Here is a 23718-nt window from a genome sequence, read left to right as displayed (position 1 = left end):
GAGAGTGTTGGTTTGGTTTTATATCGAAGCTTTGAGGCCGATCTGTTCTGCATGAGAGCTTTTTAAGTCTTGAGTGTGAGTGAAGAGGAGGAAGAGGAGGAGGTGTCTTTAAGGTTGTCATGGCAACAGCTGGCTGCTCTGGTTTTGTTTTCAGCTTTTATTAATCTGCTCAGCATCTTGATTTGTGACTGAAACTTGTTTGTTTCTACATTTCATTTCTTTGATTTTAATCCTGTTTTTCTGTCTGTGATTTTGTACTTTTTTTGGGAAAGTTTAGCAGTTTGTGATGAAGCTGCGTCTCCGGGTCTCCGATCCGCCTGCAGAGGATGTTTGAAAGGGAACGGGGGTCATTTTCTGCCGGTTGTTGTTTTTTTTTTTTGCGCTGTAGAGGAGACAAAGTGAGGGGAAACAAACTGCACCGAGCTCTGCTGCTCACGACGCTCTCCAGCTGTGAAACAGATATCCGACCAATCAGATCATCAATAATCTGATCTAAAGATGCAACTGCAGAAAAATAAATAACAATGTTTCTGCTTTTTGGAAATGACAGTCGTTACTAAATAAGACGTGATGCATTCATCGATATTTGATTCGATATTAAAGCAGCTGTTTATCCTCCTGACTGGGAACACTGGGAACACTGGATGAAAAGATGAAAACACAACTTATTCTGCCAATAATTACAACACTTAATGTCTTGTTTGCTACATTTTTAAATTATTATTAATATGAAATTAATTTATTAGTCTTTTTATTTTCTGTGTTTATTATTTGAAGGAACAGAACAATAAAACACATTTCTCAGCAACAATTAATTAACTTCATCTTAATTTTAAAACATTCAAAACAGGCCATTAACTAATTATTTTAAAGGTGTGATTATTATTATATTATATGTTATCATTGAGTTGCTCTTTAGAAATCTACTGCAGTTTCAAATTCATTAAAAACTTTAATAAAGATTCAGACCTGCAGCTGAAAGCCCGAATATACATCACGTATACACGTACACGTATACATCATGTACGTCAACATGTACCTGTTAACATGTACGTCAACATGTACCTGTTAACATGTACATCACATCATGTACGTCAACATGTACCTGTTAACATGTACATCACATCATGTACGTCAACATCTACCTGTTAACATGTACATCACATCATGTACGTCAACATCTACCTGTTAACATGTACATCACATCATGTACGTCAACATCTACCTGTTAACATGTACATCACATCATGTACGTCAACATCTACCTGTTAACATGTACCTGTCAACATGTACCTGTTAACATGTACCTGTTAACATGTACATCACATCATGTACGTCAACATGTACCTGTTAACATGTACGTCAACATGTACCTGTTAACATGTACGTCAACATGTACCTGTTAACATGTACCTGTTAACATGTACATCACATCATGTACATCAACATGTACCTGTTAACATGTACGTCAACATGTACCTGTTAACATGTACCTGTTAACATGTACATCACATCATGTACGTCAACATGTACCTGTTAACATGTACCTGTTAACATGTACCTGTTAACATGTACATCACATCATGTACGTCAACATGTACCTGTTAACATGTACGTCAACTTGTACCTGTTAACATGTACCTGTTAACATGTACGTCAACATGTACCTGTTAACATGTACCTGTTAACATGTACCTGTTAACATGTACGTCAACATGTACCTGTTAACATGTACGTCAACATGTACCTGTTAACATGTACCTGTTAACATGTACGTCAACATGTACCTGTTAACATGTACCTGTTAACATGTACGTCACATCATGTACGTCAACATCTACCTGTTAACATGTACGTCAACATGTACCTGTTAACATGTACCTGTTAACATGTACATCACAACATGTACGTCAACATCTACCTGTTAACATGTACCTGTTAACATGTACATCACAACATGTACGTCAACATCTACCTGTTAACATGTACCTGTTAACATGTACATCACAACATGTACGTCAACATCTACCTGTTAACATGTACATCACAACATGTACGTTAACATCTACCTGTTAACATGTACATCACAACATGTACGTTAACATCTACCTGTTAACATGTACATCACAACATGTACGTTAACATGTACCTGTTAACATGTACATCACAACATGTACGTCAACATCTACCTGTTAACATGTACGTCAACATGTACCTGTTAACATGTACATCACAACATGTACGTCAACATGTACCTGTTAACATGTACCTCTTAACATGTACGTCAACATGTACCTGTTAACATGTACGTTAACATGTACCTGTTAACATGTACGTCAACATGTACCTGTTAACATGTACCTGTTAACATGTACATCACATCATGTACGTCAACATGTACCTGTTAACATGTACGTTAACATGTACCTGTTAACATGTACGTTAACATGTACCTGTTAACATGTACGTCAACATCTACCTGTTAACATGTACATCACATCATGTACGTCAACATGTACCTGTTAACATGTACGTTAACATGTACCTGTTAACATGTACCTGTTAACATGTACATGTTGATGGCGTGCTACGGCTGATGGAAAGTGTCGTGTGCGGTGCAGCCGGTGGGTTCGAGTCCGGCCGTCTGTGACACTGAGACAAACAGCAGCGAATGTAAGTTCAAACTGAACTGGATCTTTATTTGCTGTAAATACTGAAGTGAATGAAAACATGATGAGTTTTTTCACCGTTGTGATTTAGATGCAAACGTAGAAGAAGAAGAAGAAGAAGCTGTTTTATTAACGTGTAACTTTCTTTTTGGAACATGTTTTGTATTATTTGCACTACAAAATAAACTTGAATTGAAAAAAAAACGTTTTTGAGTTTGAATCTTTGGGAGGAGAAATATATTCTTCTGTTTCTTTAGCTTCATATCTTCTTTGTTTATGAAGGATTCACATCCATCTTGTTTTATGTCCATTTAAACATGATTCACAACAACAGACGATATTTGAGCAGATGAAAGTTTATCTGAGTTACAGCAAACTGTCAGATTTATTCTTTCTGATACAAACGATGTGAAATTCAAAACAAGTTATTAAAAATCAACAAACTGTAAAACATCAACTTAACTAAAGCTAAACGTTGTAGTTTTTATTTCAGTAGTTTTATTTCCTCTGAGCTGCAGTTTCTAATCACATGATCAGCAGATTTCCCAGCATGCATTGTTGTTAGAGTTAAAATGTCTTTTGTTGTAGTTTGAAGGAAAGTTTCTGTGTTGAAATAAGTTGCTGTGAACATATGATGATAACCTGACTGATCTCAGTCTTTATTATTATTATTATAGCATATAATAATAATAATAATAATAATAATATCAATAAAAACACATTTAATCTGAATTAGATTTAGTTTCACACGACCACCTGAGCAGCTGAATGAACAGATCTAAAGACAACATGTTGGTCCAGACGACGTCTGCTGGTGTTAGAAGAACTATTTGTATTTTTTTTAATTATCTATCCTTTCACTCATGTTTTTAAGTTGAAAGAAGAAGTTCGAGGTTACAGTTTAGATTCTAACAGCTTTAGTTTGAGTTAATAACACAACAGAAGAATAAAAAAGTGACTAAAACTGCCTCAAAACAACATAAACGGGATAAAGCCGGTCGCTCAGAACGCAGAGGAAGACCATGAAATGTGATCGAAAGCTTTGGAAACAGCTGCTAAGCAGACTGTGACTTTTCTGAACATTTAAACATTTAAAGTTAGTCTGTGATGAGCAGGTGGACGCTGTCAGGTCTCCGTACGGATCAAACTTTCATCTTTAATGTCTCCAGTAGATCAGATCCTTTTAAATGTTATAACGTCTGTTTACAGCTTCATTAACGTTTCACATTGATCCAAACTGAAAGATTAGCTGATGTTTTCCTTCTCAGATTGTTTAATTTTAAGGATTTTTAGAGAAAAGTAAAACATGCAAACCAACAATCTGAGAAAAACATTTTAACCCGATGATGAACTTGTTCCTCTAATTCTTCTTCTGTTGTATTTAAAAATAAGCAAAAATGACAAGAAATGTCATGTTTGTGCTTTTTAGGGTTTATTTTATCATGTAACTGTGACTGTTATTCAATATAAGGCTGCAACTAATGATCATTGATTAATGTGTTGATTTTCTCCATCAATCGATTAAATGGCGAAAAATGTGGATCAATATTTCCCAAAGATGACGTCATCAGATGAAAATATTCACATTCAAGAAGCTGCAATCAGAGAATTTGAATTTTTTTTACTTTAGAAATGACACAAAACAATTAATTGATTATCAAAATAGTTGGTGATTAATTAATAGTTGTCAACTAATTGATTAATCAACTAATCGTTGCAGCTGAAGATGACAGTAAAATCCTTCCCTTTATTTTATTTTATTATTAGTGTTGTTATTAACTTATTAATAAAACATCTATTATATAATGTATTCTACTACTCTGGTAAATACTCCTAAATATTTTAGCAGATGTAATTAAGGAGATATAACGAGTCTTCTCTCCGCAGCGGCGGAAGAAGTACTCACATACTTTATTGCAGTAAAAGTACATAAGTATTATGAGCTTGATGTAGTTAAAGTATTGCAGTAAAAGTACATAAGTATTATGAGCTTGATGTAGTTAAAGTATTGCAGTAAAAGTACATCAGTATTATGAGCTTGATGTAGTTAAAGTATTGCAGTAAAAGTAGTGGTTTGGTCCCTCTGACTGATATATTATTATATATGACATCATTAGATTATTAATAGTGAAGCATCAGTGTTAGAGCAGCATGTTACTGTTGTAGCTGCTGGAGGTGGAGCTAGTTTACACTACTTTATATACAGTTAGCTAGTTTAGTCCAGTGGTTCCCAACCTAGGGGTCGGGCCCCTCCAAAGGGTCAGCAGATAAATCTGAGGGGTGGTGAGATGATTAATGGGAGAGGAAAGAAGAAAAAACAAAGTTCTGATACACAAATCTGTTTTCAGTTTTTGGACTTTTTCTCTAATGTTTGATTTTTGCTGAAATATTGGATCATTTGAACATTTATTGAAATGAAAGCATGTGAGAAGTTTAGAGGGAAAAATCACTATTTGGTGGAGCTGTTAACAACTCATAGACATGTGAAATGTGACCCCGACTACACACTGCTTTTTGTAAGACGTCAAAAGACAAAAAGCTTGGAAACCACTGGTTTCATCTTTAACAATGTGTTGTATTTTAAAAGCTTGTTATATTATCCATTGTGTCAAATCTTCATCTGAAAAGTAACTAAAGCTGTCAAATAAATGTAGTGGAGTAGAAAGTACAATATTTCCCTCTGAAATGTAGAAAGTAGCATCACATGGAAATACTCAAGTAAAGTACAAGTACCTTAAAGTTTTTCAGTATTTCAGTACAGTAATGAGTACATGTACTTTCCACCACGTGTGACTCTGCATGTGCAGCTCCTGTGTGAGAGTCGGGCTGATAAACACGTGGCAGCAGCGGACTGTGTGTCACTGATATGTCTGTGTGGTTATAGATATATATGTTATGTAACAGGGAGCGCATGCTGCTGCGGGTCAGTAACACCGCGACGCTCCCTGCCGGCGGGTTTCACGCAAAGTCAGAGTCGAGTCATTGCTGTCAGTCCCTGAAGTTTCTGATGAAATCGCAACCGACGAAGACACAGCGGCGGTTAAACCTCACTTTAGAGGGGAAACAAAAACAGTATTAACACCCGGAGGAGATAAAAAACAGTCTGTAGTGGATAAAGAAGCTGACAAACTGTGTTTTTGGAACGAATCTTTTGAATCTGTCGTCGATCTCCGGTTAACGAACCGCTGCTACGCTAACCTGTTAGCTGCTAGCTGCTAGCCCCGCTGAGCGCAGCAGACATCCCGCCGCCGCCTGTTCACGGAGATTAAAAGCAGATAAAAATGGCTTGTTTTTCATCTTCAGACCTATTATTTTGCCTTTCTTTCTGCTCCAGCTCCGCCACCGTCTTCACCACCAGAAAGAAGTCCAACCACCATTCTCAGCGAAGGGCCGCGAATCGCGCCGGAGCTAAAAACGGTCTCTCCTGGGGTCCCTGCCGGTGTGAGGGTCGGTGTGTGTGTCAGTCAGAGTAAAGATGATGTTTCACTTATAAAGACTGAATGTGCTTAAATGGAAAAGGCTAATAACAGTTGCTGTTAACCCGGACTGAAGCTGCTGCAGCCTCTCGCAGTCTGACAGCTGTCACATTAGCTGCTAACTATAGTTTCCTGTCAGTTACCGCCGAGTAACCACTGCTGCTCAGTTAATGTCACATAATTTGTATTTTGCACTTTTGAGTTGAAGATAATGTTCAGAAACATGAGTGCTGAGGCACATTTATCCGGCGGGCAAAGCCCTTCCTCTCCGGCCGGGCATGGAGGCGCCTCTCCCGGGCTTCACAGCCAGGAAAGCTCGTGGATCGGCCTGCTCTCCGTGGTGTCCAGGCCCGCGCTGTCATTTCTGCAGAAATATCTCCCGGGCAGAAGCCGGAACCCGGCCCTGTCCGAGGCAGGAGCCGGATGGAGAGGTGGAGAGGTGAAAGCCAGCTTAGTGGATGATGAGAGAGAGTTTTTACCGCACCTGACCTACCTGCGGTATCAGCATGACGGAGCGACCGGCCTGCTGGAGCCCAGAGGCGGCGGCACTTTGCCCTGGCTGACCGCTGACTCTCTGCGGGAAATGGGGATTCAAAACACGGAAGAAATGGACTTAAACCTTTGCCAGCAGACCCAGATGGGATATCTGTCTTCTGCCAGGACTGTACTGAGCCACGTCCTGCTGAACTCTGCGTCATCTCAGGAAATAAAACACTCAGGAGGGAAGGACTGGGTGGCCGAGGCGGTGAGCTCCTCCGGGCAGAGCAGGACATGGTGGGGCTTTTGGGGAGGCGAGGACGCCTCACAGAAAGAGCTGTTGTCAGATCTGCCCTGGGCTGAAGAGCGGGCGGTGACAGGCCGGCTTTGTCCACAACAACCAGTGGCTGAGACAAAAGCCGCCCCTGCCCAAACAACCGACGTGTTTGTGCAGAGCGGCGGCGGGGGGGTGTCGACGCTGGGAGAAAACACTGGACCGACTGACCACAAAGAGCCGCCGGCCAACAATGGAGGCCTTCTGACCACAGAGGGGTCCACACCTGACCCCCTACTCAGCATCAGTAACCACCTGAGAGGCTCAGGAGCTGCCGCCGCCTGCAGCGAGGTGGCACTTCTGACCCCGGACCAGGACAATGGTTACTCCAGCCTGGAGGAGGAACACGTCCAGATCCGCCACCTGTACATGGTCAAAGCCCTGAGTGAAGAGCCGCCGCCGCCAGAGGCTGCGTCGACTGACAACAGCACCGCCGTCAGGACCGAGATGGAGGAGGAGACTTCTGAGGAGGAGGAGTCTTCATCAAGGAGGGCAGATGATGAAGAGCAGGCACAGGAAGACGAGGAAGAAGAGGAATCATCCATGCAGGAGGGTCAGTCTGCTGAGGCGGCGCCGCTCCCCTCCCCGCAGTGCCAGAATAAAGACATCGCCTTCATCATGGGATGCCCCTGCAGCGACGACGACAGCAGCCAATCAGACGGAGAGTCCAGCGATGAAGACGATGACGGCTTTGACAGCGAGGGCTCGTCCGAGCTGTCCGACTCGACGGACGAAGATGACGAAGACGAGGACGAGGCGTCAGACTCGGACAGTGAGGCGGACTCCGAGGCGGAGCGCCTGTGGAGCTCCTTGTGCCAAAGTCAGGACCCGTACAACCCCCGAAACTTCACCGCCCGGCTGCACACGGGCAGCACGCCGCCCAGGACCATCCCCGCCGCCACACCGCCGTCCTCCACCCAGTCCACCCCCGCCTCTTCCCCCGACCTCACCCCACTTCCCCTCTCCTCCCTCGCAGCCCCCCCAGCCCTCACCTCCTCCTCCCCCCCCTCTGGACACGACACCTGGGACGACTCGACTTCCGCCAGCGAGGTGGACGAAGCGGAGAGCGTCCACCTGTGGAGCTCCTTCAGCTGCTCCTCGGACCCTTACAGCCTCTTTAACTTCCAGGCCCCGCTCAGGACTCAAAAGCCCGTCGAGCCCGGGCCCCGGATCAGGGCCAGGGCCAAAAAGGCCTCCCAGACTCCCCCTCGCTCCCCCCATCACAACCCAGCAGCACCGCCGGAGTACAGGAAGGAGGAGGCTGAGGAGAGGCTCGACAGCGGCTTCTCTGAACCTTCCACCTCCTCGGGTTCCTCGGGTTCCTCCGGTTCCTCCGGTTCCTCCGGTTCCTCGGGTTCCTCCCCACGGAGCTGCAGCACAGTCAAGAAGGTCAGTTTGTTTTCCGTCATTCAGTTCGTCCGATCAGCCAACGACTGAGACAACTTCAGATGTTTAATCTCTTCCAGCCAGAAGAAATAATTACTGAGCTCAGATTCACTGCAGCAGCTGATCCTTAAAGTATATTGATTATTGATTATTGATCAAACTGCAGAATAATTAGACATACATGGATTAATCATTTTAAGCTGATTATTGAATCGTTTGGTCTTTTAAACATCGTCGTCAGCAGCAGATATTTGGTATTTTTGTGTCTCATCAGGGACATTTTTGGCTTTTTAATTTGCTTTTTTTTAAAATCATTTTGTTTGTGTGGAGCATGGATACAGTTTGGATTTTTCCAGGTTTTTAATTCCAACTTCAGCTGCTGTAATAAGTCTGTAATAAACTGTAAAGACACTCAGATCCTTACAGACCAAACGTCCCCATTAAACCCATTGAAACCAGTGTTTTTCTATCATCTTTATATCAGGTGTTCAGTCTGGAGTTCTGGCTTCAAAACTATTTTTAATTTTCCACCAGTTTGAACCGTTTTCTCACGTCTGCTCTAAATACTTGCTGCTTTTCTTTTCACAGTTTGGCTAAAAAGATTTTTAAAAAAGCCACAAAAAACTAAACATACAAACCATCATCAGACTGTATGAAGTATCGTTCTGATATCAGCTGAAACTGATACTGAAATATTTCAATACAACACAAAGCAAACAGAAACTAGAGAACTTCTCACGTACTAATACAGCCATGTACAAATACTCCATTACAAGTAAAAAATACTGCATGAAAAATCCTCCTGCAGTAAAAGTACAGAAGTATTATTATGAGCTTTTTCTCTAATCTTTGATTTTTGCTGAAATATTGGATCATTTGAACATTTATTGAAATGAAAGCATGTGAGAAGTTTAGAGGGAAAAATCACTATTTGGTGGAGCTGTTAACAACTCATAGACATGTGAAATGTGACCCCGACTACACACTGCTTTTTGTAAGACGTCAAAAGACAAAAAGGTTGGAAACCACTGGTTTCATCTTTAACAATGTGTTGTATTTTAAAAGCTTGTTATATTATCCATTGTGTCAAATCTTCATCTGAAAAGTAACTAAAGCTGTCAAATAAATGTAGTGGAGTAGAAAGTACAATATTTCCCTCTGAAATGTAGAAAGTAGCATCACATGGAAATACTCAAGTAAAGTACAAGTACCTCAAACTGTACTGAACTACAGTAATGAGTAAATGTACGTAGTTACTGTGCAGCTCTGTGATTGGACAGATCTTCTCTGTGGATTAAACATCGTCGACATATTAAATGTAAATAAAGTTTGTCTGGTTTGACAGCAGCTGATGAAACATGTTGATGTGAAAGTGAAACAGACTCTGTTATAAACCGTCATCTGCTTCATTTGTTTTACTTTAATACAACATGAAAACATCTAAAGATCTGCAGCATGTAAAGAAATATCATGTAAATAAATAGCATGTAAACAAATATCATGTAAATATAACTGAAGCTCCTGTCGTGTCTCTGCTGACACTTTAAAACATCATGTGACCTCCTGCAGCTGTTTGGACTCATCCAGGCTGTTTGTCTGTGCTGCTCACAGAGATTCATGTTGGAAATATTAAATATATAAATATTTAATCATTAATCTATACTTTATAAATGACTGTGGTTGGTTTTGTGTGATATGAGGAAAAACCATTTTTACTGACTGATGTCAACAGCTTCAAACTGCTTCTCTCACTGTTTCCTGGTTTAGTCATTAAAAGAAGTGATTAATAAATAACAATAAAACCAAATAAATCAGAACAGAGTCAGAAAAATCAGCAAACTCTGTGTGTAAATATATATATATACACACACACACATATATATGTATGTATGTATATGTATACATATATTTATGTGTGTGTGTATATATATATGTATTTATTGTGATGCAAAATATTGTGCATCCCTAATGTATATATACATATATTATACATGTCTGTTCACATGATGGGACTGAATAAAGTACTGATACTGGTATCACTGTAAGGGTACTGGTTGGTACTGGTATCACTGTAAGGGTACTGGTACTGGTATCACTGTAAGGGTACTGGTTGGTACTGGTATCGTCGGTTTTAAAGGAGTCCCAGTGAGGTTCAGGTACATGTGACAGTTGTGTGTCAGGTGACTGAGACTCAGGGGGAGTGTGTGTCAGCAGCCAATCAGAGCTCAGCCCTGCTATCAGGTGACCTGCTCTGGTTTGAAGCAGTAAAATCTTGTTTCTGTGTTTACAGAAGACAGAATTTTATTGATTATGAAACTAATGAATTATTATCAGATTCAGCTTTGTCTCTTTAATATTTACTTTTATGAATAAGCACATAATTATTGATCAATATTACAAACGTAACAAACAACACAGACTTGCAACAGAAGCACCTGATCAATCAGTTCCTGTTCAGATTCAATGATCAGTTCGTTCTGATCACACGGAGTCAGTTCAGGTGTTTAATGCTTCGTTTTTACAGAAAGATGCAAAACTGATCAGCTGCTTGAGTTTTAGTTTCATGTGTAGTTTAGTTGCTGGTCGTATGTGCAGGAAACTCGTTAATGAGAATTTAACAAAGAATCTAATCAGTCAGAACTTAATCAATGAAGAACATTCAGTCATTGATTAACTACTAGAAACCCAAATATAATAAGTTTATATTAAACTAATTGAACTGTTCATGAGCTCATTTAAACTCAGAGACAGAAGACGGTCATTTATATTCTGTATTAATCTCATTATGAAACCGATCATTGATCATCTCCAGATGATTGATGAGTTTATTGATTGTGACTGTTTTCACTGGTTTGATTTTTCAGCATCTTTCTTCTCAGAGTAAAGAACAAACCCAGGAACAGGAAGTCTTCAGTGCTCGCTGTGTTGACTCTCCTTCCTCTTCCTGTTCAGGTTCGTTTCCGTGACGACGTGGAGGAGTTCTTCGCCAGCAGTGGCGAGGAGGAGGAGGACCGGCGGGGCCCCTGGGAGGAGCTGGCCCGGGACCGCTGCCGCTTCCTGCGACGCTGCCAGGAAGTGGAGCTCAGCATCGCCTACTGCCTGCAGCCGCAGCACCGCAGCCGGGTGTACCGCCGCCTCGCCGTCCTCTACGTCCAGGACGCCTGAGGACGCCGACCGCACGGCGGGTCACATGGTCACAGAAGGGAAAAGAGCAGCGAGATGAACGTTGACACTAAAGAGACACAGACTGTTTGTTTCTGCAGCTCCACTAACTCAACATGATTCAGGGCAACTTCATGACTAGACGACGTCATCGACGTGTCGGTGGCGGGAAGGGCTCAGACGTCGCTGACGTCACGTCGGACGTCACCCGAAGAGAGACGAGAGGTCGTCACTGTGTTCTGCTCGAGATCAGACGTGTTGCTTCTGTCGTTCACAGTAAAAAAAAAAAAAAAACGTCTGCAGCTGATTTTCAGTTTCAGTATTTTCTCTCAAACATTTAATGTTGATAAAAACACAAACAGCTGCTGTTTCCAACAAAAACACAACGTCGTGTCGTTGCAGCTTAACGAACCTCCAAACTTTCCTTCGCTGATTGATTTTTTTTAACGAGCTTCATTTCCTGTTTGTGTTTATTTAACAACATTCGTCTGCAGGTTGTTTCTGCTCATTAAAGAAGCAGCAAACATGTTGAAGAATCGACTTTAATGGTTTTTTGATGGAAACAGCAGCGTCTCTGTGACTGGGATGTAAAAGGTGTGAAGAAGCTTTCAGGTGTTTATTTGCTTTTTAGTTTTGTCCCGTTTTTAAAAAAAGCCAAAGACGAGCTGACAGGAAGAAGAACCAAACTGTTCGATCGGAGCTTTGATTTGATTTGCATGAATTTCTGTCGTTGTTGTTGTTGTTGTTGAAAAGGTTCGTCTTCCTGCTCAGACTCTCCTAATCACTGATAATCAATACGCTGAGTATTCTGCTTCTGATCAGTATCTGTGGTATTAAAGCAGAACTCCCTTTAATGAATGAATGAATGAATGAATGAATGAATGAATCCTCTGACCTGCTGAGATATTCTCCTCTCAATGATCAGCTGTGGTTGAAAAACACCATTAATAAGTATTATATTGATTAACAACATTTATCAGCAACTCATTTTTTTTAAGCAAAAACATCAAATGTTTGCTGGTTTCAGCTGATGATGATTTATTACAATAAAACATTAAACTATAAACCGACAGTAAAATCAACACATTAAAGAACAACCTGCTGAAACTGATTATTAACCAGAAAATATATTTTATTCACAATTAATCTATAAAATCCATGTGATCCAGTGCCTGATCAGATACTTGTATGTGGATGTAAATTATCTGCAGTTGAAGATTAATCTGCGGTGAGTTGATGGTCGTTAGAATCGTCTGACAGCAGGAAACGATCACGAGGAGCCGAAACCAGCAAATATTTGACAGTTTTGCTTTAAAAAAAATGACTGAAAGTTTATTAATTCATCGTTCTGTTGATCTGCTTAATCGGTGCAGCTGTAATGTAGCTTCAATCTGTATCTGACACATTAAATAACAGCTGAAAACTATTGATCGATGCTGATCCTCTAGAGAGAAGACGTCTCACTCTGTCGCTCTGATCGTTCCGGCGGCGGTGTTACAGAGCGGAGCGTCTTCTCCTCACAGAGGATCTTTGGTCGAGTACAGACACACGAACCCACAACAGACGAGTTTCATTTTGTCATCAGGTGACTATTTCAGCTGATACTGATCAATACGATCGGATCTGATCAGCTTTAATAAAGATGACGTCTCCAGATGTTTCGTCTAAAAACAAGATTCAGTTTATGATGTGAAAACAGAAAATGTGAAACATCAAAGAAACAAATATTTTGTCTTTTTTTTTTTTTTAGTGAAAATCAATAATTCAACAGGAGCAACTTCCTGTTTGTCGTCATGTTGAGGATCTCAGATCTGCATCACCTGTGACATCACATCCTGTTTACGTCGACAGGAGTGTGACCGAGTGTTCATGATGAGTCAGAGCAGGAAGTTGAGTCCAGCAGACAGGAAGTTGAGTCCAGCAGACAGGAAGTTGAGTCCAGCTGACAGGAAGTTGAGTCCAGCAGACAGGAAGTTGAATCTGAGGCCTGATGTGAGGAAACATGTTCACACACAAACTGTCCAACAGATGAATGAATGAAACAGCAGGACGAACTGGAACAGAACGACAGATCAATCTTTGGTGTTATTTTAGTCAAAAGAAGCTTTTTATTTTTCTAATGCATCATGTTCGGTGGGTAACTTCTGCTTTATCATTTCCTCACAACTAAATATAAAATAAATCAATATTTAATGATCACTGGTCTCATTTGTTTCTGTCTTTCTGCACATAAACAGTTTTCATTCAGTCCTGAAAAAATCTCAAAACTGAAATTCACTTTAGAAACAGAAACGTAATTAAAGTTCAGGAGACGACGTTTACTACACACACAGCGCCTCCTACAGGAGAGGACGTTTCCTGCACACGCAGCGCCTCCTACAGGAGAGGACGTTTATTACACACACACAGCGCCTCCTACAGGAGAGGACGTTTACTACACACACAGCGCCTCCTACAGGAGAGGACGTTTATTACACACACACAGCGCCTCCTACAGGAGAGGACGTTTACTACACACTCAGCACCTCCTACAGGAGAGGACGTTTACTACACACTCAGCGCCTCCTACAGGAGAGGACGCTTCCTGCACACGCAGCGCCTCCTACAGGAGAGGACGTTTAACTACACACGCAGCGCCTCCTACAGGAGAGGACGTTTACTACACACTCAGCGCCTCCTACAGGAGAGGACGCTTACTACACACTCAGCGCCTCCTACAGGAGAGGACGATTACTGCACACTCAGCGCCTCCTACAGGAGAGGACGCTTACTACACACTCAGCGCCTCCTACAGGAGAGGACGATTACTACACACTCAGCGCCTCCTACAGGAGAGGACGCTTCCTGCACACGCAGCGCCTCCTACAGGAGAGGACGTTTAACTACACACGCAGCGCCTCCTACAGGAGAGGACGTTTACTACACACTCAGCGCCTCCTACAGGAGAGGACGCTTACTACACACTCAGCGCCTCCTACAGGAGAGGACGTTTACTACACACACAGCGCCTCCTACAGGAGAGGACGTTTATTACACACACACAGCGCCTCCTACAGGAGAGGACGTTTACTACACACGCAGCGCCTCCTACAGGAGAGGACGTTTACTACACACGCAGCGCCTCCTACAGGAGAGGACGCTTACTGCACACTCAGCGCCTCCTACAGGAGAGGACGCTTCCTGCACACTCAGCGCCTCCTACAGGAGAGGACGCTTACTACACACGCAGCGCCTCCTACAGGAGAGGACGCTTCCTGCACACTCAGCGCCTCCTACAGGAGAGGACGCTTACTACACACGCAGCGCCTCCTACAGGAGAGGACGCTTACTACACACACAGCGCCTCCTACAGGAGAGGACGATTACTGCACACTCAGCGCCTCCTACAGGAGAGGACGCTTATTACACACGCAGCGCCTCCTACAGGAGAGGACGTTTACTACACACTCAGCGCCTCCTTCATTCAGTCCTGAAAAAATCTCAAAACTGAAATTCACTTTAGAAACAGAAACGTAATTAAAGTTCAGGAGACGACGTTTACTACACACACAGCGCCTCCTACAGGAGAGGACGTTTCCTGCACACGCAGCGCCTCCTACAGGAGAGGACGTTTATTACACACACACAGCGCCTCCTACAGGAGAGGACGTTTACTACACACACAGCGCCTCCTACAGGAGAGGACGTTTATTACACACACACAGCGCCTCCTACAGGAGAGGACGTTTACTACACACGCAGCGCCTCCTACAGGAGAGGACGCTTCCTGCACACTCAGCGCCTCCTACAGGAGAGGACGTTTATTACACACACACAGCGCCTCCTACAGGAGAGGACGTTTACTACACACGCAGCGCCTCCTACAGGAGAGGACGTTTACTACACACGCAGCGCCTCCTACAGGAGAGGACGCTTACTGCACACTCAGCGCCTCCTACAGGAGAGGACGCTTCCTGCACACTCAGCGCCTCCTACAGGAGAGGACGTTTATTACACACACACAGCGCCTCCTACAGGAGAGGACGTTTACTACACACGCAGCGCCTCCTACAGGAGAGGACGTTTACTACACACGCAGCGCCTCCTACAGGAGAGGACGCTTACTGCACACTCAGCGCCTCCTACAGGAGAGGACGCTTCCTGCACACTCAGCGCCTCCTACAGGAGAGGACGCTTACTACACACGCAGCGCCTCCTACAGGAGAGGACGCTTACTGCACACACACAGCGCCTCCTACAGGAGAGGACGATTACTGCACACTCAGCGCCTCCTACAGGAGAGGACGCTTATTACACACGCAGCGCCTCCTACAGGAGAGGACGCTTACTACACACGCAGCGCCTCCTACAGGAGAGGACGCTTCCTACACACGCAGCGCCTCCTACAGGAGAGGACGCTTACTGCACACACACAGCGCCTCCTACAGGAGAGGACGTTTACTACACACGCAGCGCCTCCTACAGGAGAGGACGTTTACTACACACTCAGCGCCTCCTACAGGAGAGGACGCTTACTACACACTCAGCACCTCCTACAGGAGAGGACGTTTACTACACACTCAGCGCCTCCTACAGGAGAGGACGCTTCCTGCACACGCAGCGCCTCCTACAGGAGAGGACGTTTAACTACACACGCAGCGCCTCCTACAGGAGAGGACGTTTACTACACACTCAGCGCCTCCTACAGGAGAGGACGCTTACTACACACTCAGCGCCTCCTACAGGAGAGGACGTTTACTACACACACAGCGCCTCCTACAGGAGAGGACGTTTACTACACACACACAGCGCCTCCTACAGGAGAGGACGTTTACTACACACGCAGCGCCTCCTACAGGAGAGGACGTTTACTACACACGCAGCGCCTCCTACAGGAGAGGACGCTTACTGCACACTCAGCGCCTCCTACAGGAGAGGACGCTTCCTGCACACTCAGCGCCTCCTACAGGAGAGGACGCTTACTACACACGCAGCGCCTCCTACAGGAGAGGACGCTTACTGCACACACACAGCGCCTCCTACAGGAGAGGACGATTACTGCACACTCAGCGCCTCCTACAGGAGAGGACGCTTATTACACACGCAGCGCCTCCTACAGGAGAGGACGCTTACTACACACGCAGCGCCTCCTACAGGAGAGGACGCTTCCTACACACGCAGCGCCTCCTACAGGAGAGGACGCTTACTGCACACACACAGCGCCTCCTACAGGAGAGGACGATTACTGCACACTCAGCGCCTCCTACAGGAGAGGACGCTTATTACACACGCAGCGCCTCCTACAGGAGAGGACGCTTACTACACACGCAGCGCCTCCTACAGGAGAGGACGCTTACTACACACGCAGCGCCTCCTACAGGAGAGGACGCTTACTGCACACGCAGCGCCTCCTACAGGAGAGGACGCTTATTACACACGCAGCGCCTCCTACAGGAGAGGACGCTTACTACACACGCAGCGCCTCCTACAGGAGAGGACGCTTACTACACACGCAGCGCCTCCTACAGGAGAGGACGCTTACTACACACGCAGCGCCTCCTACAGGAGAGGACGCTTACTACACACGCAGCGCCTCCTACAGGAGAGGACGCTTACTGCACACGCAGCGCCTCCTACAGGAGAGGACGATTACTGCACACTCAGCGCCTCCTACAGGAGAGGACGATTACTGCACACTCAGCGCCTCCTACAGGAGAGGACGCTTCCTGCACACACAGCGCCTCCTACAGGAGAGGACGCTTACTGCACACACACAGCGCCTCCTACAGGAGAGGACGCTTACTACACACGCAGCGCCTCCTACAGGAGAGGACGCTTACTACACACGCAGCGCCTCCTACAGGAGAGGACGCTTACTACACACGCAGCGCCTCCTACAGGAGAGGACGCTTACTACACACGCAGCGCCTCCTACAGGAGAGGACGCTTACTACACACGCAGCGCCTCCTACAGGAGAGGACGCTTATTACACACGCAGCGCCTCCTACAGGAGAGGACGCTTACTACACACGCAGCGCCTCCTACAGGAGAGGACGCTTATTACACACGCAGCGCCTCCTACAGGAGAGGACGCTTACTGCACACGCAGCGCCTCCTACAGGAGAGGACGCTTACTGCACACGCAGCGCCTCCTACAGGAGAGGACGATTACTGCACACTCAGCGCCTCCTACAGGAGAGGACGATTACTGCACACTCAGCGCCTCCTACAGGAGAGGACGCTTCCTGCACACACAGCGCCTCCTACAGGAGAGGACGCTTACTGCACACACACAGCGCCTCCTACAGGAGAGGACGCTTACTACACACGCAGCGCCTCCTACAGGAGAGGACGCTTACTACACACGCAGCGCCTCCTACAGGAGAGGACGTTTACTGCACACGCAGCGCCTTTAATTTTATACTAATTTCCTGGAAACTAATGAAATGGGGAAATGAGTCCTTTGCAGGTATTTAACGGTTTTAGGACATTTTACAGAGAAGCTGCAAGTGTTGAGCTGCTTCAGTTGGTAAATTAATCTCATATTTTGATTCCCAGTTGTTAATTTGCAAAACTTCTAAACAAATTAGACTCTTAATTCTTTAACTGACAGAAAATACATATGAGGTTTCTGTATAATAAGCACATTTCCTGTATACTAATAAATGACATCAATCTTTCAAAGAAATGTCCTGATAGTTAATCGCAGCTACTTTCAGGAAATTGAAAAGTACTGAAAACACTTAATATAGTAACAAATTGTTTGACACACAAAACTTCATTTAGGTGAATAAATGTTGAATCTATTTGAGCTGTAAATACTTTTAATGCCCTGCTCAACATTTCTGTCTTTTCTTTCTTTCTTTAAGTATTTTATTTTTTCACACTTCAGTTTTATATTATTATATATTTGGCTATTCTGAATTTTGATAGTGTTTCCTCACTTCCTGTTTTTATTGATCTTCTTGATTTATGAGTCGTTTTCTGTGACGTTTATCTGAAACATAAAAGACAGAAGCTGAAGAAGCTCAGCTGGTGCTCATTTCAGTATTTACTGTTATTTATTGTGTATTTTTACATTTTGTCATCTCAGAATGATAAAATCATGTTTTGTTGCAAATAAAGTTTTGATTGAATTGAAGAAACACAAAAAGAAAAAGAAACAAAACAAACAAACAAACAAATCTACAGAAATAAACTGAAGCTGAACTCAAACTGTTTCTTACAACAAAGACAATAAAACTTAAAATAACTGCTGTGACTTTAACGTCGACCACATGAAATAAACAAACAATAAGAGGAACATCTTCAACCGATCGTTTTCTTCTTCTGGGATTAGATTTGTTTTATTTTCTCACATCTTGTATTATAGTGAAGCTGTCAGCTGATTCTCCCAGTAAAGCTCCAGTAAGAAACCACAAGTCCCATAATTCACACAAAGGCTGCTGGTACATAAACAACTCAATTAATCAAGAAGATGATCCACAGATTAATCAATAATGAAAAGAGTCGTCAGCTGCAGCTCTGGTCTTCTGTCTTCACAACGTGTTTAACAAAAGTTCATTATGTTGAAGGTTCGGAGGCTCGTTTCCTGCAGCCTGCTGCTCAAAACCCGACGAGTCCTCAAGTTCAGAGTAATAATGTTTCTCCTTTAAGGACGACTGAGCTGTTTGTTTCTGGTGTTTGATGAACAGAAAAGATGAAAAGTCTCCAGTTCAGGTCAGACAGGTGAGCTCCTGAGCGCCTCCTGCAGGTGAAGGTTCTCCTCCACAGTCTGCTGCTGGAGACTCCGAGCCGGGCGACTGCACCAGCCCCTGCAGGTATTTGATGTACCTGATGGCGGCGCGCAGCGTCTCCACCTTGCTGAGGCGGCGGTCGGCGCTCTGACCCGGCAGGTGCTCCCTCAGCTTGGCGTAACCCTGGTTCACGCACTTCACCCGCTGACGCTCGCGCTCGTTCCTCTTCTGGATGAAGGCCGGCTCGAAGGGACACTCGTACACGCTGAAGTGTCCGTGGTGGTGGAAGGGGGTCAGGTAGGGCAGGAGGCCGGGGCCGGGGCCCCTCAGAGGGGCCCCCATGCTGGAGGGGTAGAGGATGAAGGGGACGCCGCGGTCCTCACAGCGACCAGCAGAGGGAGGCAGACTGAAGCGCTGCAGAGCGCCGCCGGGGCCGAACACTGACGGACGCTGATCCATGAAGGAAGAAGAGAAGGCGGCGCTCATCATGTGACCTGTAGCCGTCCGATGATGCTGTGATCAATAAATATGGTCTCATCATGTGACCTGAACGGTCCGATGACGATCAATACTCCTCCGCAGAGAGACGTCTCATCATCAGTCAGCTGATCTGTGGCGGCAAAGAGACGAGAAACCAGTTGAAACAGACAGACTGCAGAGCTGCAACCAGTTTGATAATCAATTAATCATTTTGAGTCACTTTTTTTTTTAAATGTGAATATTTTCAGGGTTTTTGTTCTGTGTGACAGTAAACTGAACAGTTCAGAACATGTTTCACCATTTTCTGACATTTTATAAACCAAATGTGTAAATAATCGAATTATCTGCTTTAAACTGATTCTAGAAAAAAATAAAATTAATTTAGAACCAGCTGAATAATTAAAAAGCTCTTTTTAATAAACACGTCATGTGATCATCAGTCTGCAGACAAACTTCAGTTTAACAGATTTTGTCAGCAGCGTCTGAACTGAACGTAAACTAAATATTGACGAGGTTTTATTCCTCTTTTATTGAAAATACTGTCACGTATTTTCCGGTTTACGTCTCTTAAAGGACGAACTGATTCATGAAGCAGCTGCTGAGTTTCTTCACTGAACAGATCAGACGATTAAACAGGAAAGAAACCAGTAACACTGATTTTACTGGTCTGTTATGTTTGCTGGAAAGAACTGTAACTCAGTATTAATAATAGTAATAACAATAATAATGATAATAATAATAAACAGCGGTACAAAATAACTACTTTTACTCAACTACTGAAGTACAGTTTTGAGGTACTTGTACTTTACTTGAGTATTTCCATGTGATGCTACTTTCTACATTTCAGAGGGAAATATTGTACTTTCTACTCCACTACATTTATTTGACAGCTTTAGTTACTTTTCAGATGAAGATTTGACACAATGGATAATATAACAAGCTTTTAAAATACAACACATTGTTAAAGATGAAACCAGTGGTTTCCAAGCTTTTTGTCTTTTGACGTCTTACAAAAAGCAGTGTGTAGTCGGGGTCACATTTCACATGTCTATGAGTTGTTAACAGCTCCACCAAATAGTGATTTTTCCCTCTAAACTTCTCACATGCTTTCATTTCAATAAATGTTCAAATGATCCAATATTTCAGCAAAAATCAAAGATTAGAGAAAAAGTCCAAAAACTGAAAACAGATTTGTGTATCAGAACTTTGTTTTTTCTTCTTTCCTCTCCCATTAATCATCTCACCACCCCTCAGATTTATCTGCTGACCCTTTGGAGGGGCCCGACCCCTAGGTTGGGAACCACTGGACTAAACTAGCTAACTGTATATAAAGTAGTGTAAACTAGCTCCACCTCCAGCAGCTACAACAGTAACATGCTGCTCTAACACTGATGCTTCACTATTAATAATCTAATGATGTCATATATAATAATATATCAGTCAGAGGGACCAAACCACTACTTTTACTGCAATACTTTAACTACATCAAGCTCATAATACTTATGTACTTTTACTGCAATACTTTAACTACATCAAGCTCATAATACTTATGTACTTTTACTGCAATACTTTAACTACATCAAGCTCATAATACTTATGTACTTTTACTGCAATACTTTAACTACATCAAGCTCATAATACTTATGTACTTTTACTGCAATACTTTAACTACATCAAGCTCATAATACTTATGTACTTTTACTGCAATACTTTAACTACATCAAGCTCATAATACTTATGTACTTTTACTGCAATACTTTAACTACATCAAGCTCATAATACTTATGTACTTTTACTGCAATACTTTAACTACATCAAGCTCATAATACTGATGTACTTTTACTGCAATACTTTTACTACATCAAGCTCATAATACTTATGTACTTTTACTGCAATACTTTAACTACATCAAGCTCATAATACTTATGTACTTTTACTGCAATACTTTAACTACATCAAGCTCATAATACTTATGTACTTTTACTGCAATACTTTAACTACATCAAGCTCATAATACTTATGTACTTTTACTGCAATACTTTAACTACATCAAGCTCATAATACTTATGTACTTTTACTGCAATACTTTAACTACATCAAGCTCATAATACTTATGTACTTTTACTGCAATACTTTAACTACATCAAGCTCATAATACTGATGTACTTTTACTGCAATACTTTTACTACATCAAGCTCATAATACTTATGTACTTTTACTGCAATACTTTAACTACATCAAGCTCATAATACTTATGTACTTTTACTGCAATACTTTAACTACATCAAGCTCATAATACTTATGTACTTTTACTGCAATACTTTAACTACATCAAGCTCATAATACTTATGTACTTTTACTGCAATACTTTAACTACATCAAGCTCATAATACTTATGTACTTTTACTGCAGTACTTTAGTCATTCATGTTTTTATTGGAAACTTTGTAAGTTGAATTGATTAAAAGATTGTTTAAATTAACTGGAAGAGAATTTATTAGGAAATCAGAAAACCTTCAAAATAAACTGTAACTGATATATTATCAGCTATATATGACATTAATCATGTTGATTATTAATACTGAAGGTTGATTAGTTTCATCTACTAATATATCAAATAAATAACATATTGTTATATATAAAAGAAAAGAAAACATCACAGCCAACATACATTATATTACAAGACTAATGTTATAAAGAGAAAGAAATCCTGTTTGTTCCATTAAATGGAACAAACAGGAGATTTGCAGATTTTATAAACTTATTATTTGTCTTTTTATGTAAAATCTTCATCTGAACAGTAAATCCAGCGTTCAGATAAACGTAGAGCAGTAAAAGTATAAAGAAGCAGAAAATGGAAATACTCAAGTAAAGTACAAGTACCTCAAAACTGTGAGTTAATGTACTTTTCAAATATATCTTTGGGTTCATTAACTGTTTGGCTCAAACAGACTAAAACACGTATGTTCATACACATGCAGTCAGGTTCATACATGTTTAATCAGACCTGTGTCGTCTCACCTTCAGATGCTGCTGCTGCGTTTCCTCTGCAGGTTTCTCTCTGAATCAGGCTGAAGGATGAAAAGCTGAGCGTTTACCTGCTTTTACTTGCTGAAGCTCCGCCCCCCCCCCCAGGTGTGTGACGGGACGTCAGGTAACGAGAGACTCGCAGAGGAAACATCCAGAACACATATTAGATGTTTATTCAAAGATGCAGCGCGAGAAGCTGCAACTTCCTGGTTTCACTGTTTTCTGGTTTCAGGTTTGAGTTTGTTTTTTGTTGTTTATGACTCACAAAATACAAACACACACACACACACACAAACACACACACACACACACACACACACACACACACACACACATATACATATACACACACATATACATATACATATACATATACATATACATATATATATATGTGTGTGTGTGTATCTACTGTTTGAGTGGATCATTGCTTGCTTTGTTAAACCAAACCAAAGAAGAAGAGTTCCTTCAGCAGCTCCATCACTTTAACCCATTTTGTGTATTTTTGTGTGTTTGTGTGAATGTGCGTCGGGTGGTGAAACATCAAAGCACCTCGGCTGATAGAAATGAGTGTTTGCAGTTTCCTCTTCCTAAATCCTGTATTTCCAGATGAAAGGCGTCAGTGACACACACCCTTCCTGTCAGCCTCTCATCACACAACACACACTGATGACTGTTTACACACACACACACACACACACACACACACACACACACACACACACACACCTGTAACCTGAGCTGCAGGAGCATCCACACTGAACTCAACAGCTCACTTTGATATCTGCCAAATGTCTCAGTTTGAGCCTGATACTGATATTTGGCAGCAGTAGAAGAAGTACTCAGATACTTTACTGCAGTAAAAGTACATAAGTATTATGAGCTTGATGTAGTTAAAGTATTGCAGTAAAAGTACATAAGTATTATGAGCTTGATGTAGTTAAAGTATTGCAGTAAAAGTACATAAGTATTATGAGCTTGATGTAGTT

The 23718-nt window shown here is 42.6% G+C and overlaps 3 protein-coding genes across 3 annotated transcripts in view; 1 reads left to right on the top strand and 2 right to left on the bottom strand.

The window, feature by feature from the left end:
• LOC122981346 (nuclear factor 7, ovary-like) overlaps positions 1-23718 on the bottom strand; it is a 504535-nt gene that overhangs the window by 466295 nt on the left and 14522 nt on the right. The gene's annotated exons all lie outside the window — the stretch shown is intronic.
• On the top strand, positions 5540-13703 carry LOC122981341 (protein phosphatase 1 regulatory subunit 15B). The gene is made up of 2 exons (XM_044350026.1): positions 5540-8345; positions 11295-13703. The coding sequence occupies exons 1-2, from the start codon at positions 6357-6359 to the stop codon at positions 11505-11507; spliced, it is 2202 nt and encodes a 733-aa protein (XP_044205961.1). The 5' UTR covers positions 5540-6356; the 3' UTR covers positions 11508-13703.
• LOC122981357 (achaete-scute homolog 5-like) lies at positions 19013-22873 on the bottom strand. The gene is made up of 2 exons (XM_044350057.1): positions 22721-22873; positions 19013-19830 (listed from the first exon to the last, which is right to left on the bottom strand). The coding sequence occupies exon 2, from the start codon at positions 19707-19709 to the stop codon at positions 19200-19202; it is 510 nt and encodes a 169-aa protein (XP_044205992.1). The 5' UTR covers positions 19710-19830; positions 22721-22873; the 3' UTR covers positions 19013-19199.

This window comes from Thunnus albacares, chromosome 4 (genome assembly GCF_914725855.1).
Source record: "Thunnus albacares chromosome 4, fThuAlb1.1, whole genome shotgun sequence".
Lineage (NCBI taxonomy): Eukaryota > Metazoa > Chordata > Actinopteri > Scombriformes > Scombridae > Thunnus > Thunnus albacares.
This window is presented reverse-complemented; position numbering and strand designations above follow the sequence as displayed.

Excerpts from the sequence above, each read along its gene's own strand:
- LOC122981341 (XM_044350026.1), top strand. The coding sequence starts at position 6,357 with ATGTTCAGAAACATGAGTGCTGAGGCACATTTATCCGGCGGGCAAAGC. Across the intron at positions 8,346-11,294 it reads GCTGCAGCACAGTCAAGAAG|GTTCGTTTCCGTGACGACGT; the intron begins GTCAGTTTGTTT and ends CTTCCTGTTCAG.
- LOC122981357 (XM_044350057.1), bottom strand. The coding sequence starts at position 19,709 with ATGATGAGCGCCGCCTTCTCTTCTTCCTTCATGGATCAGCGTCCGTCA.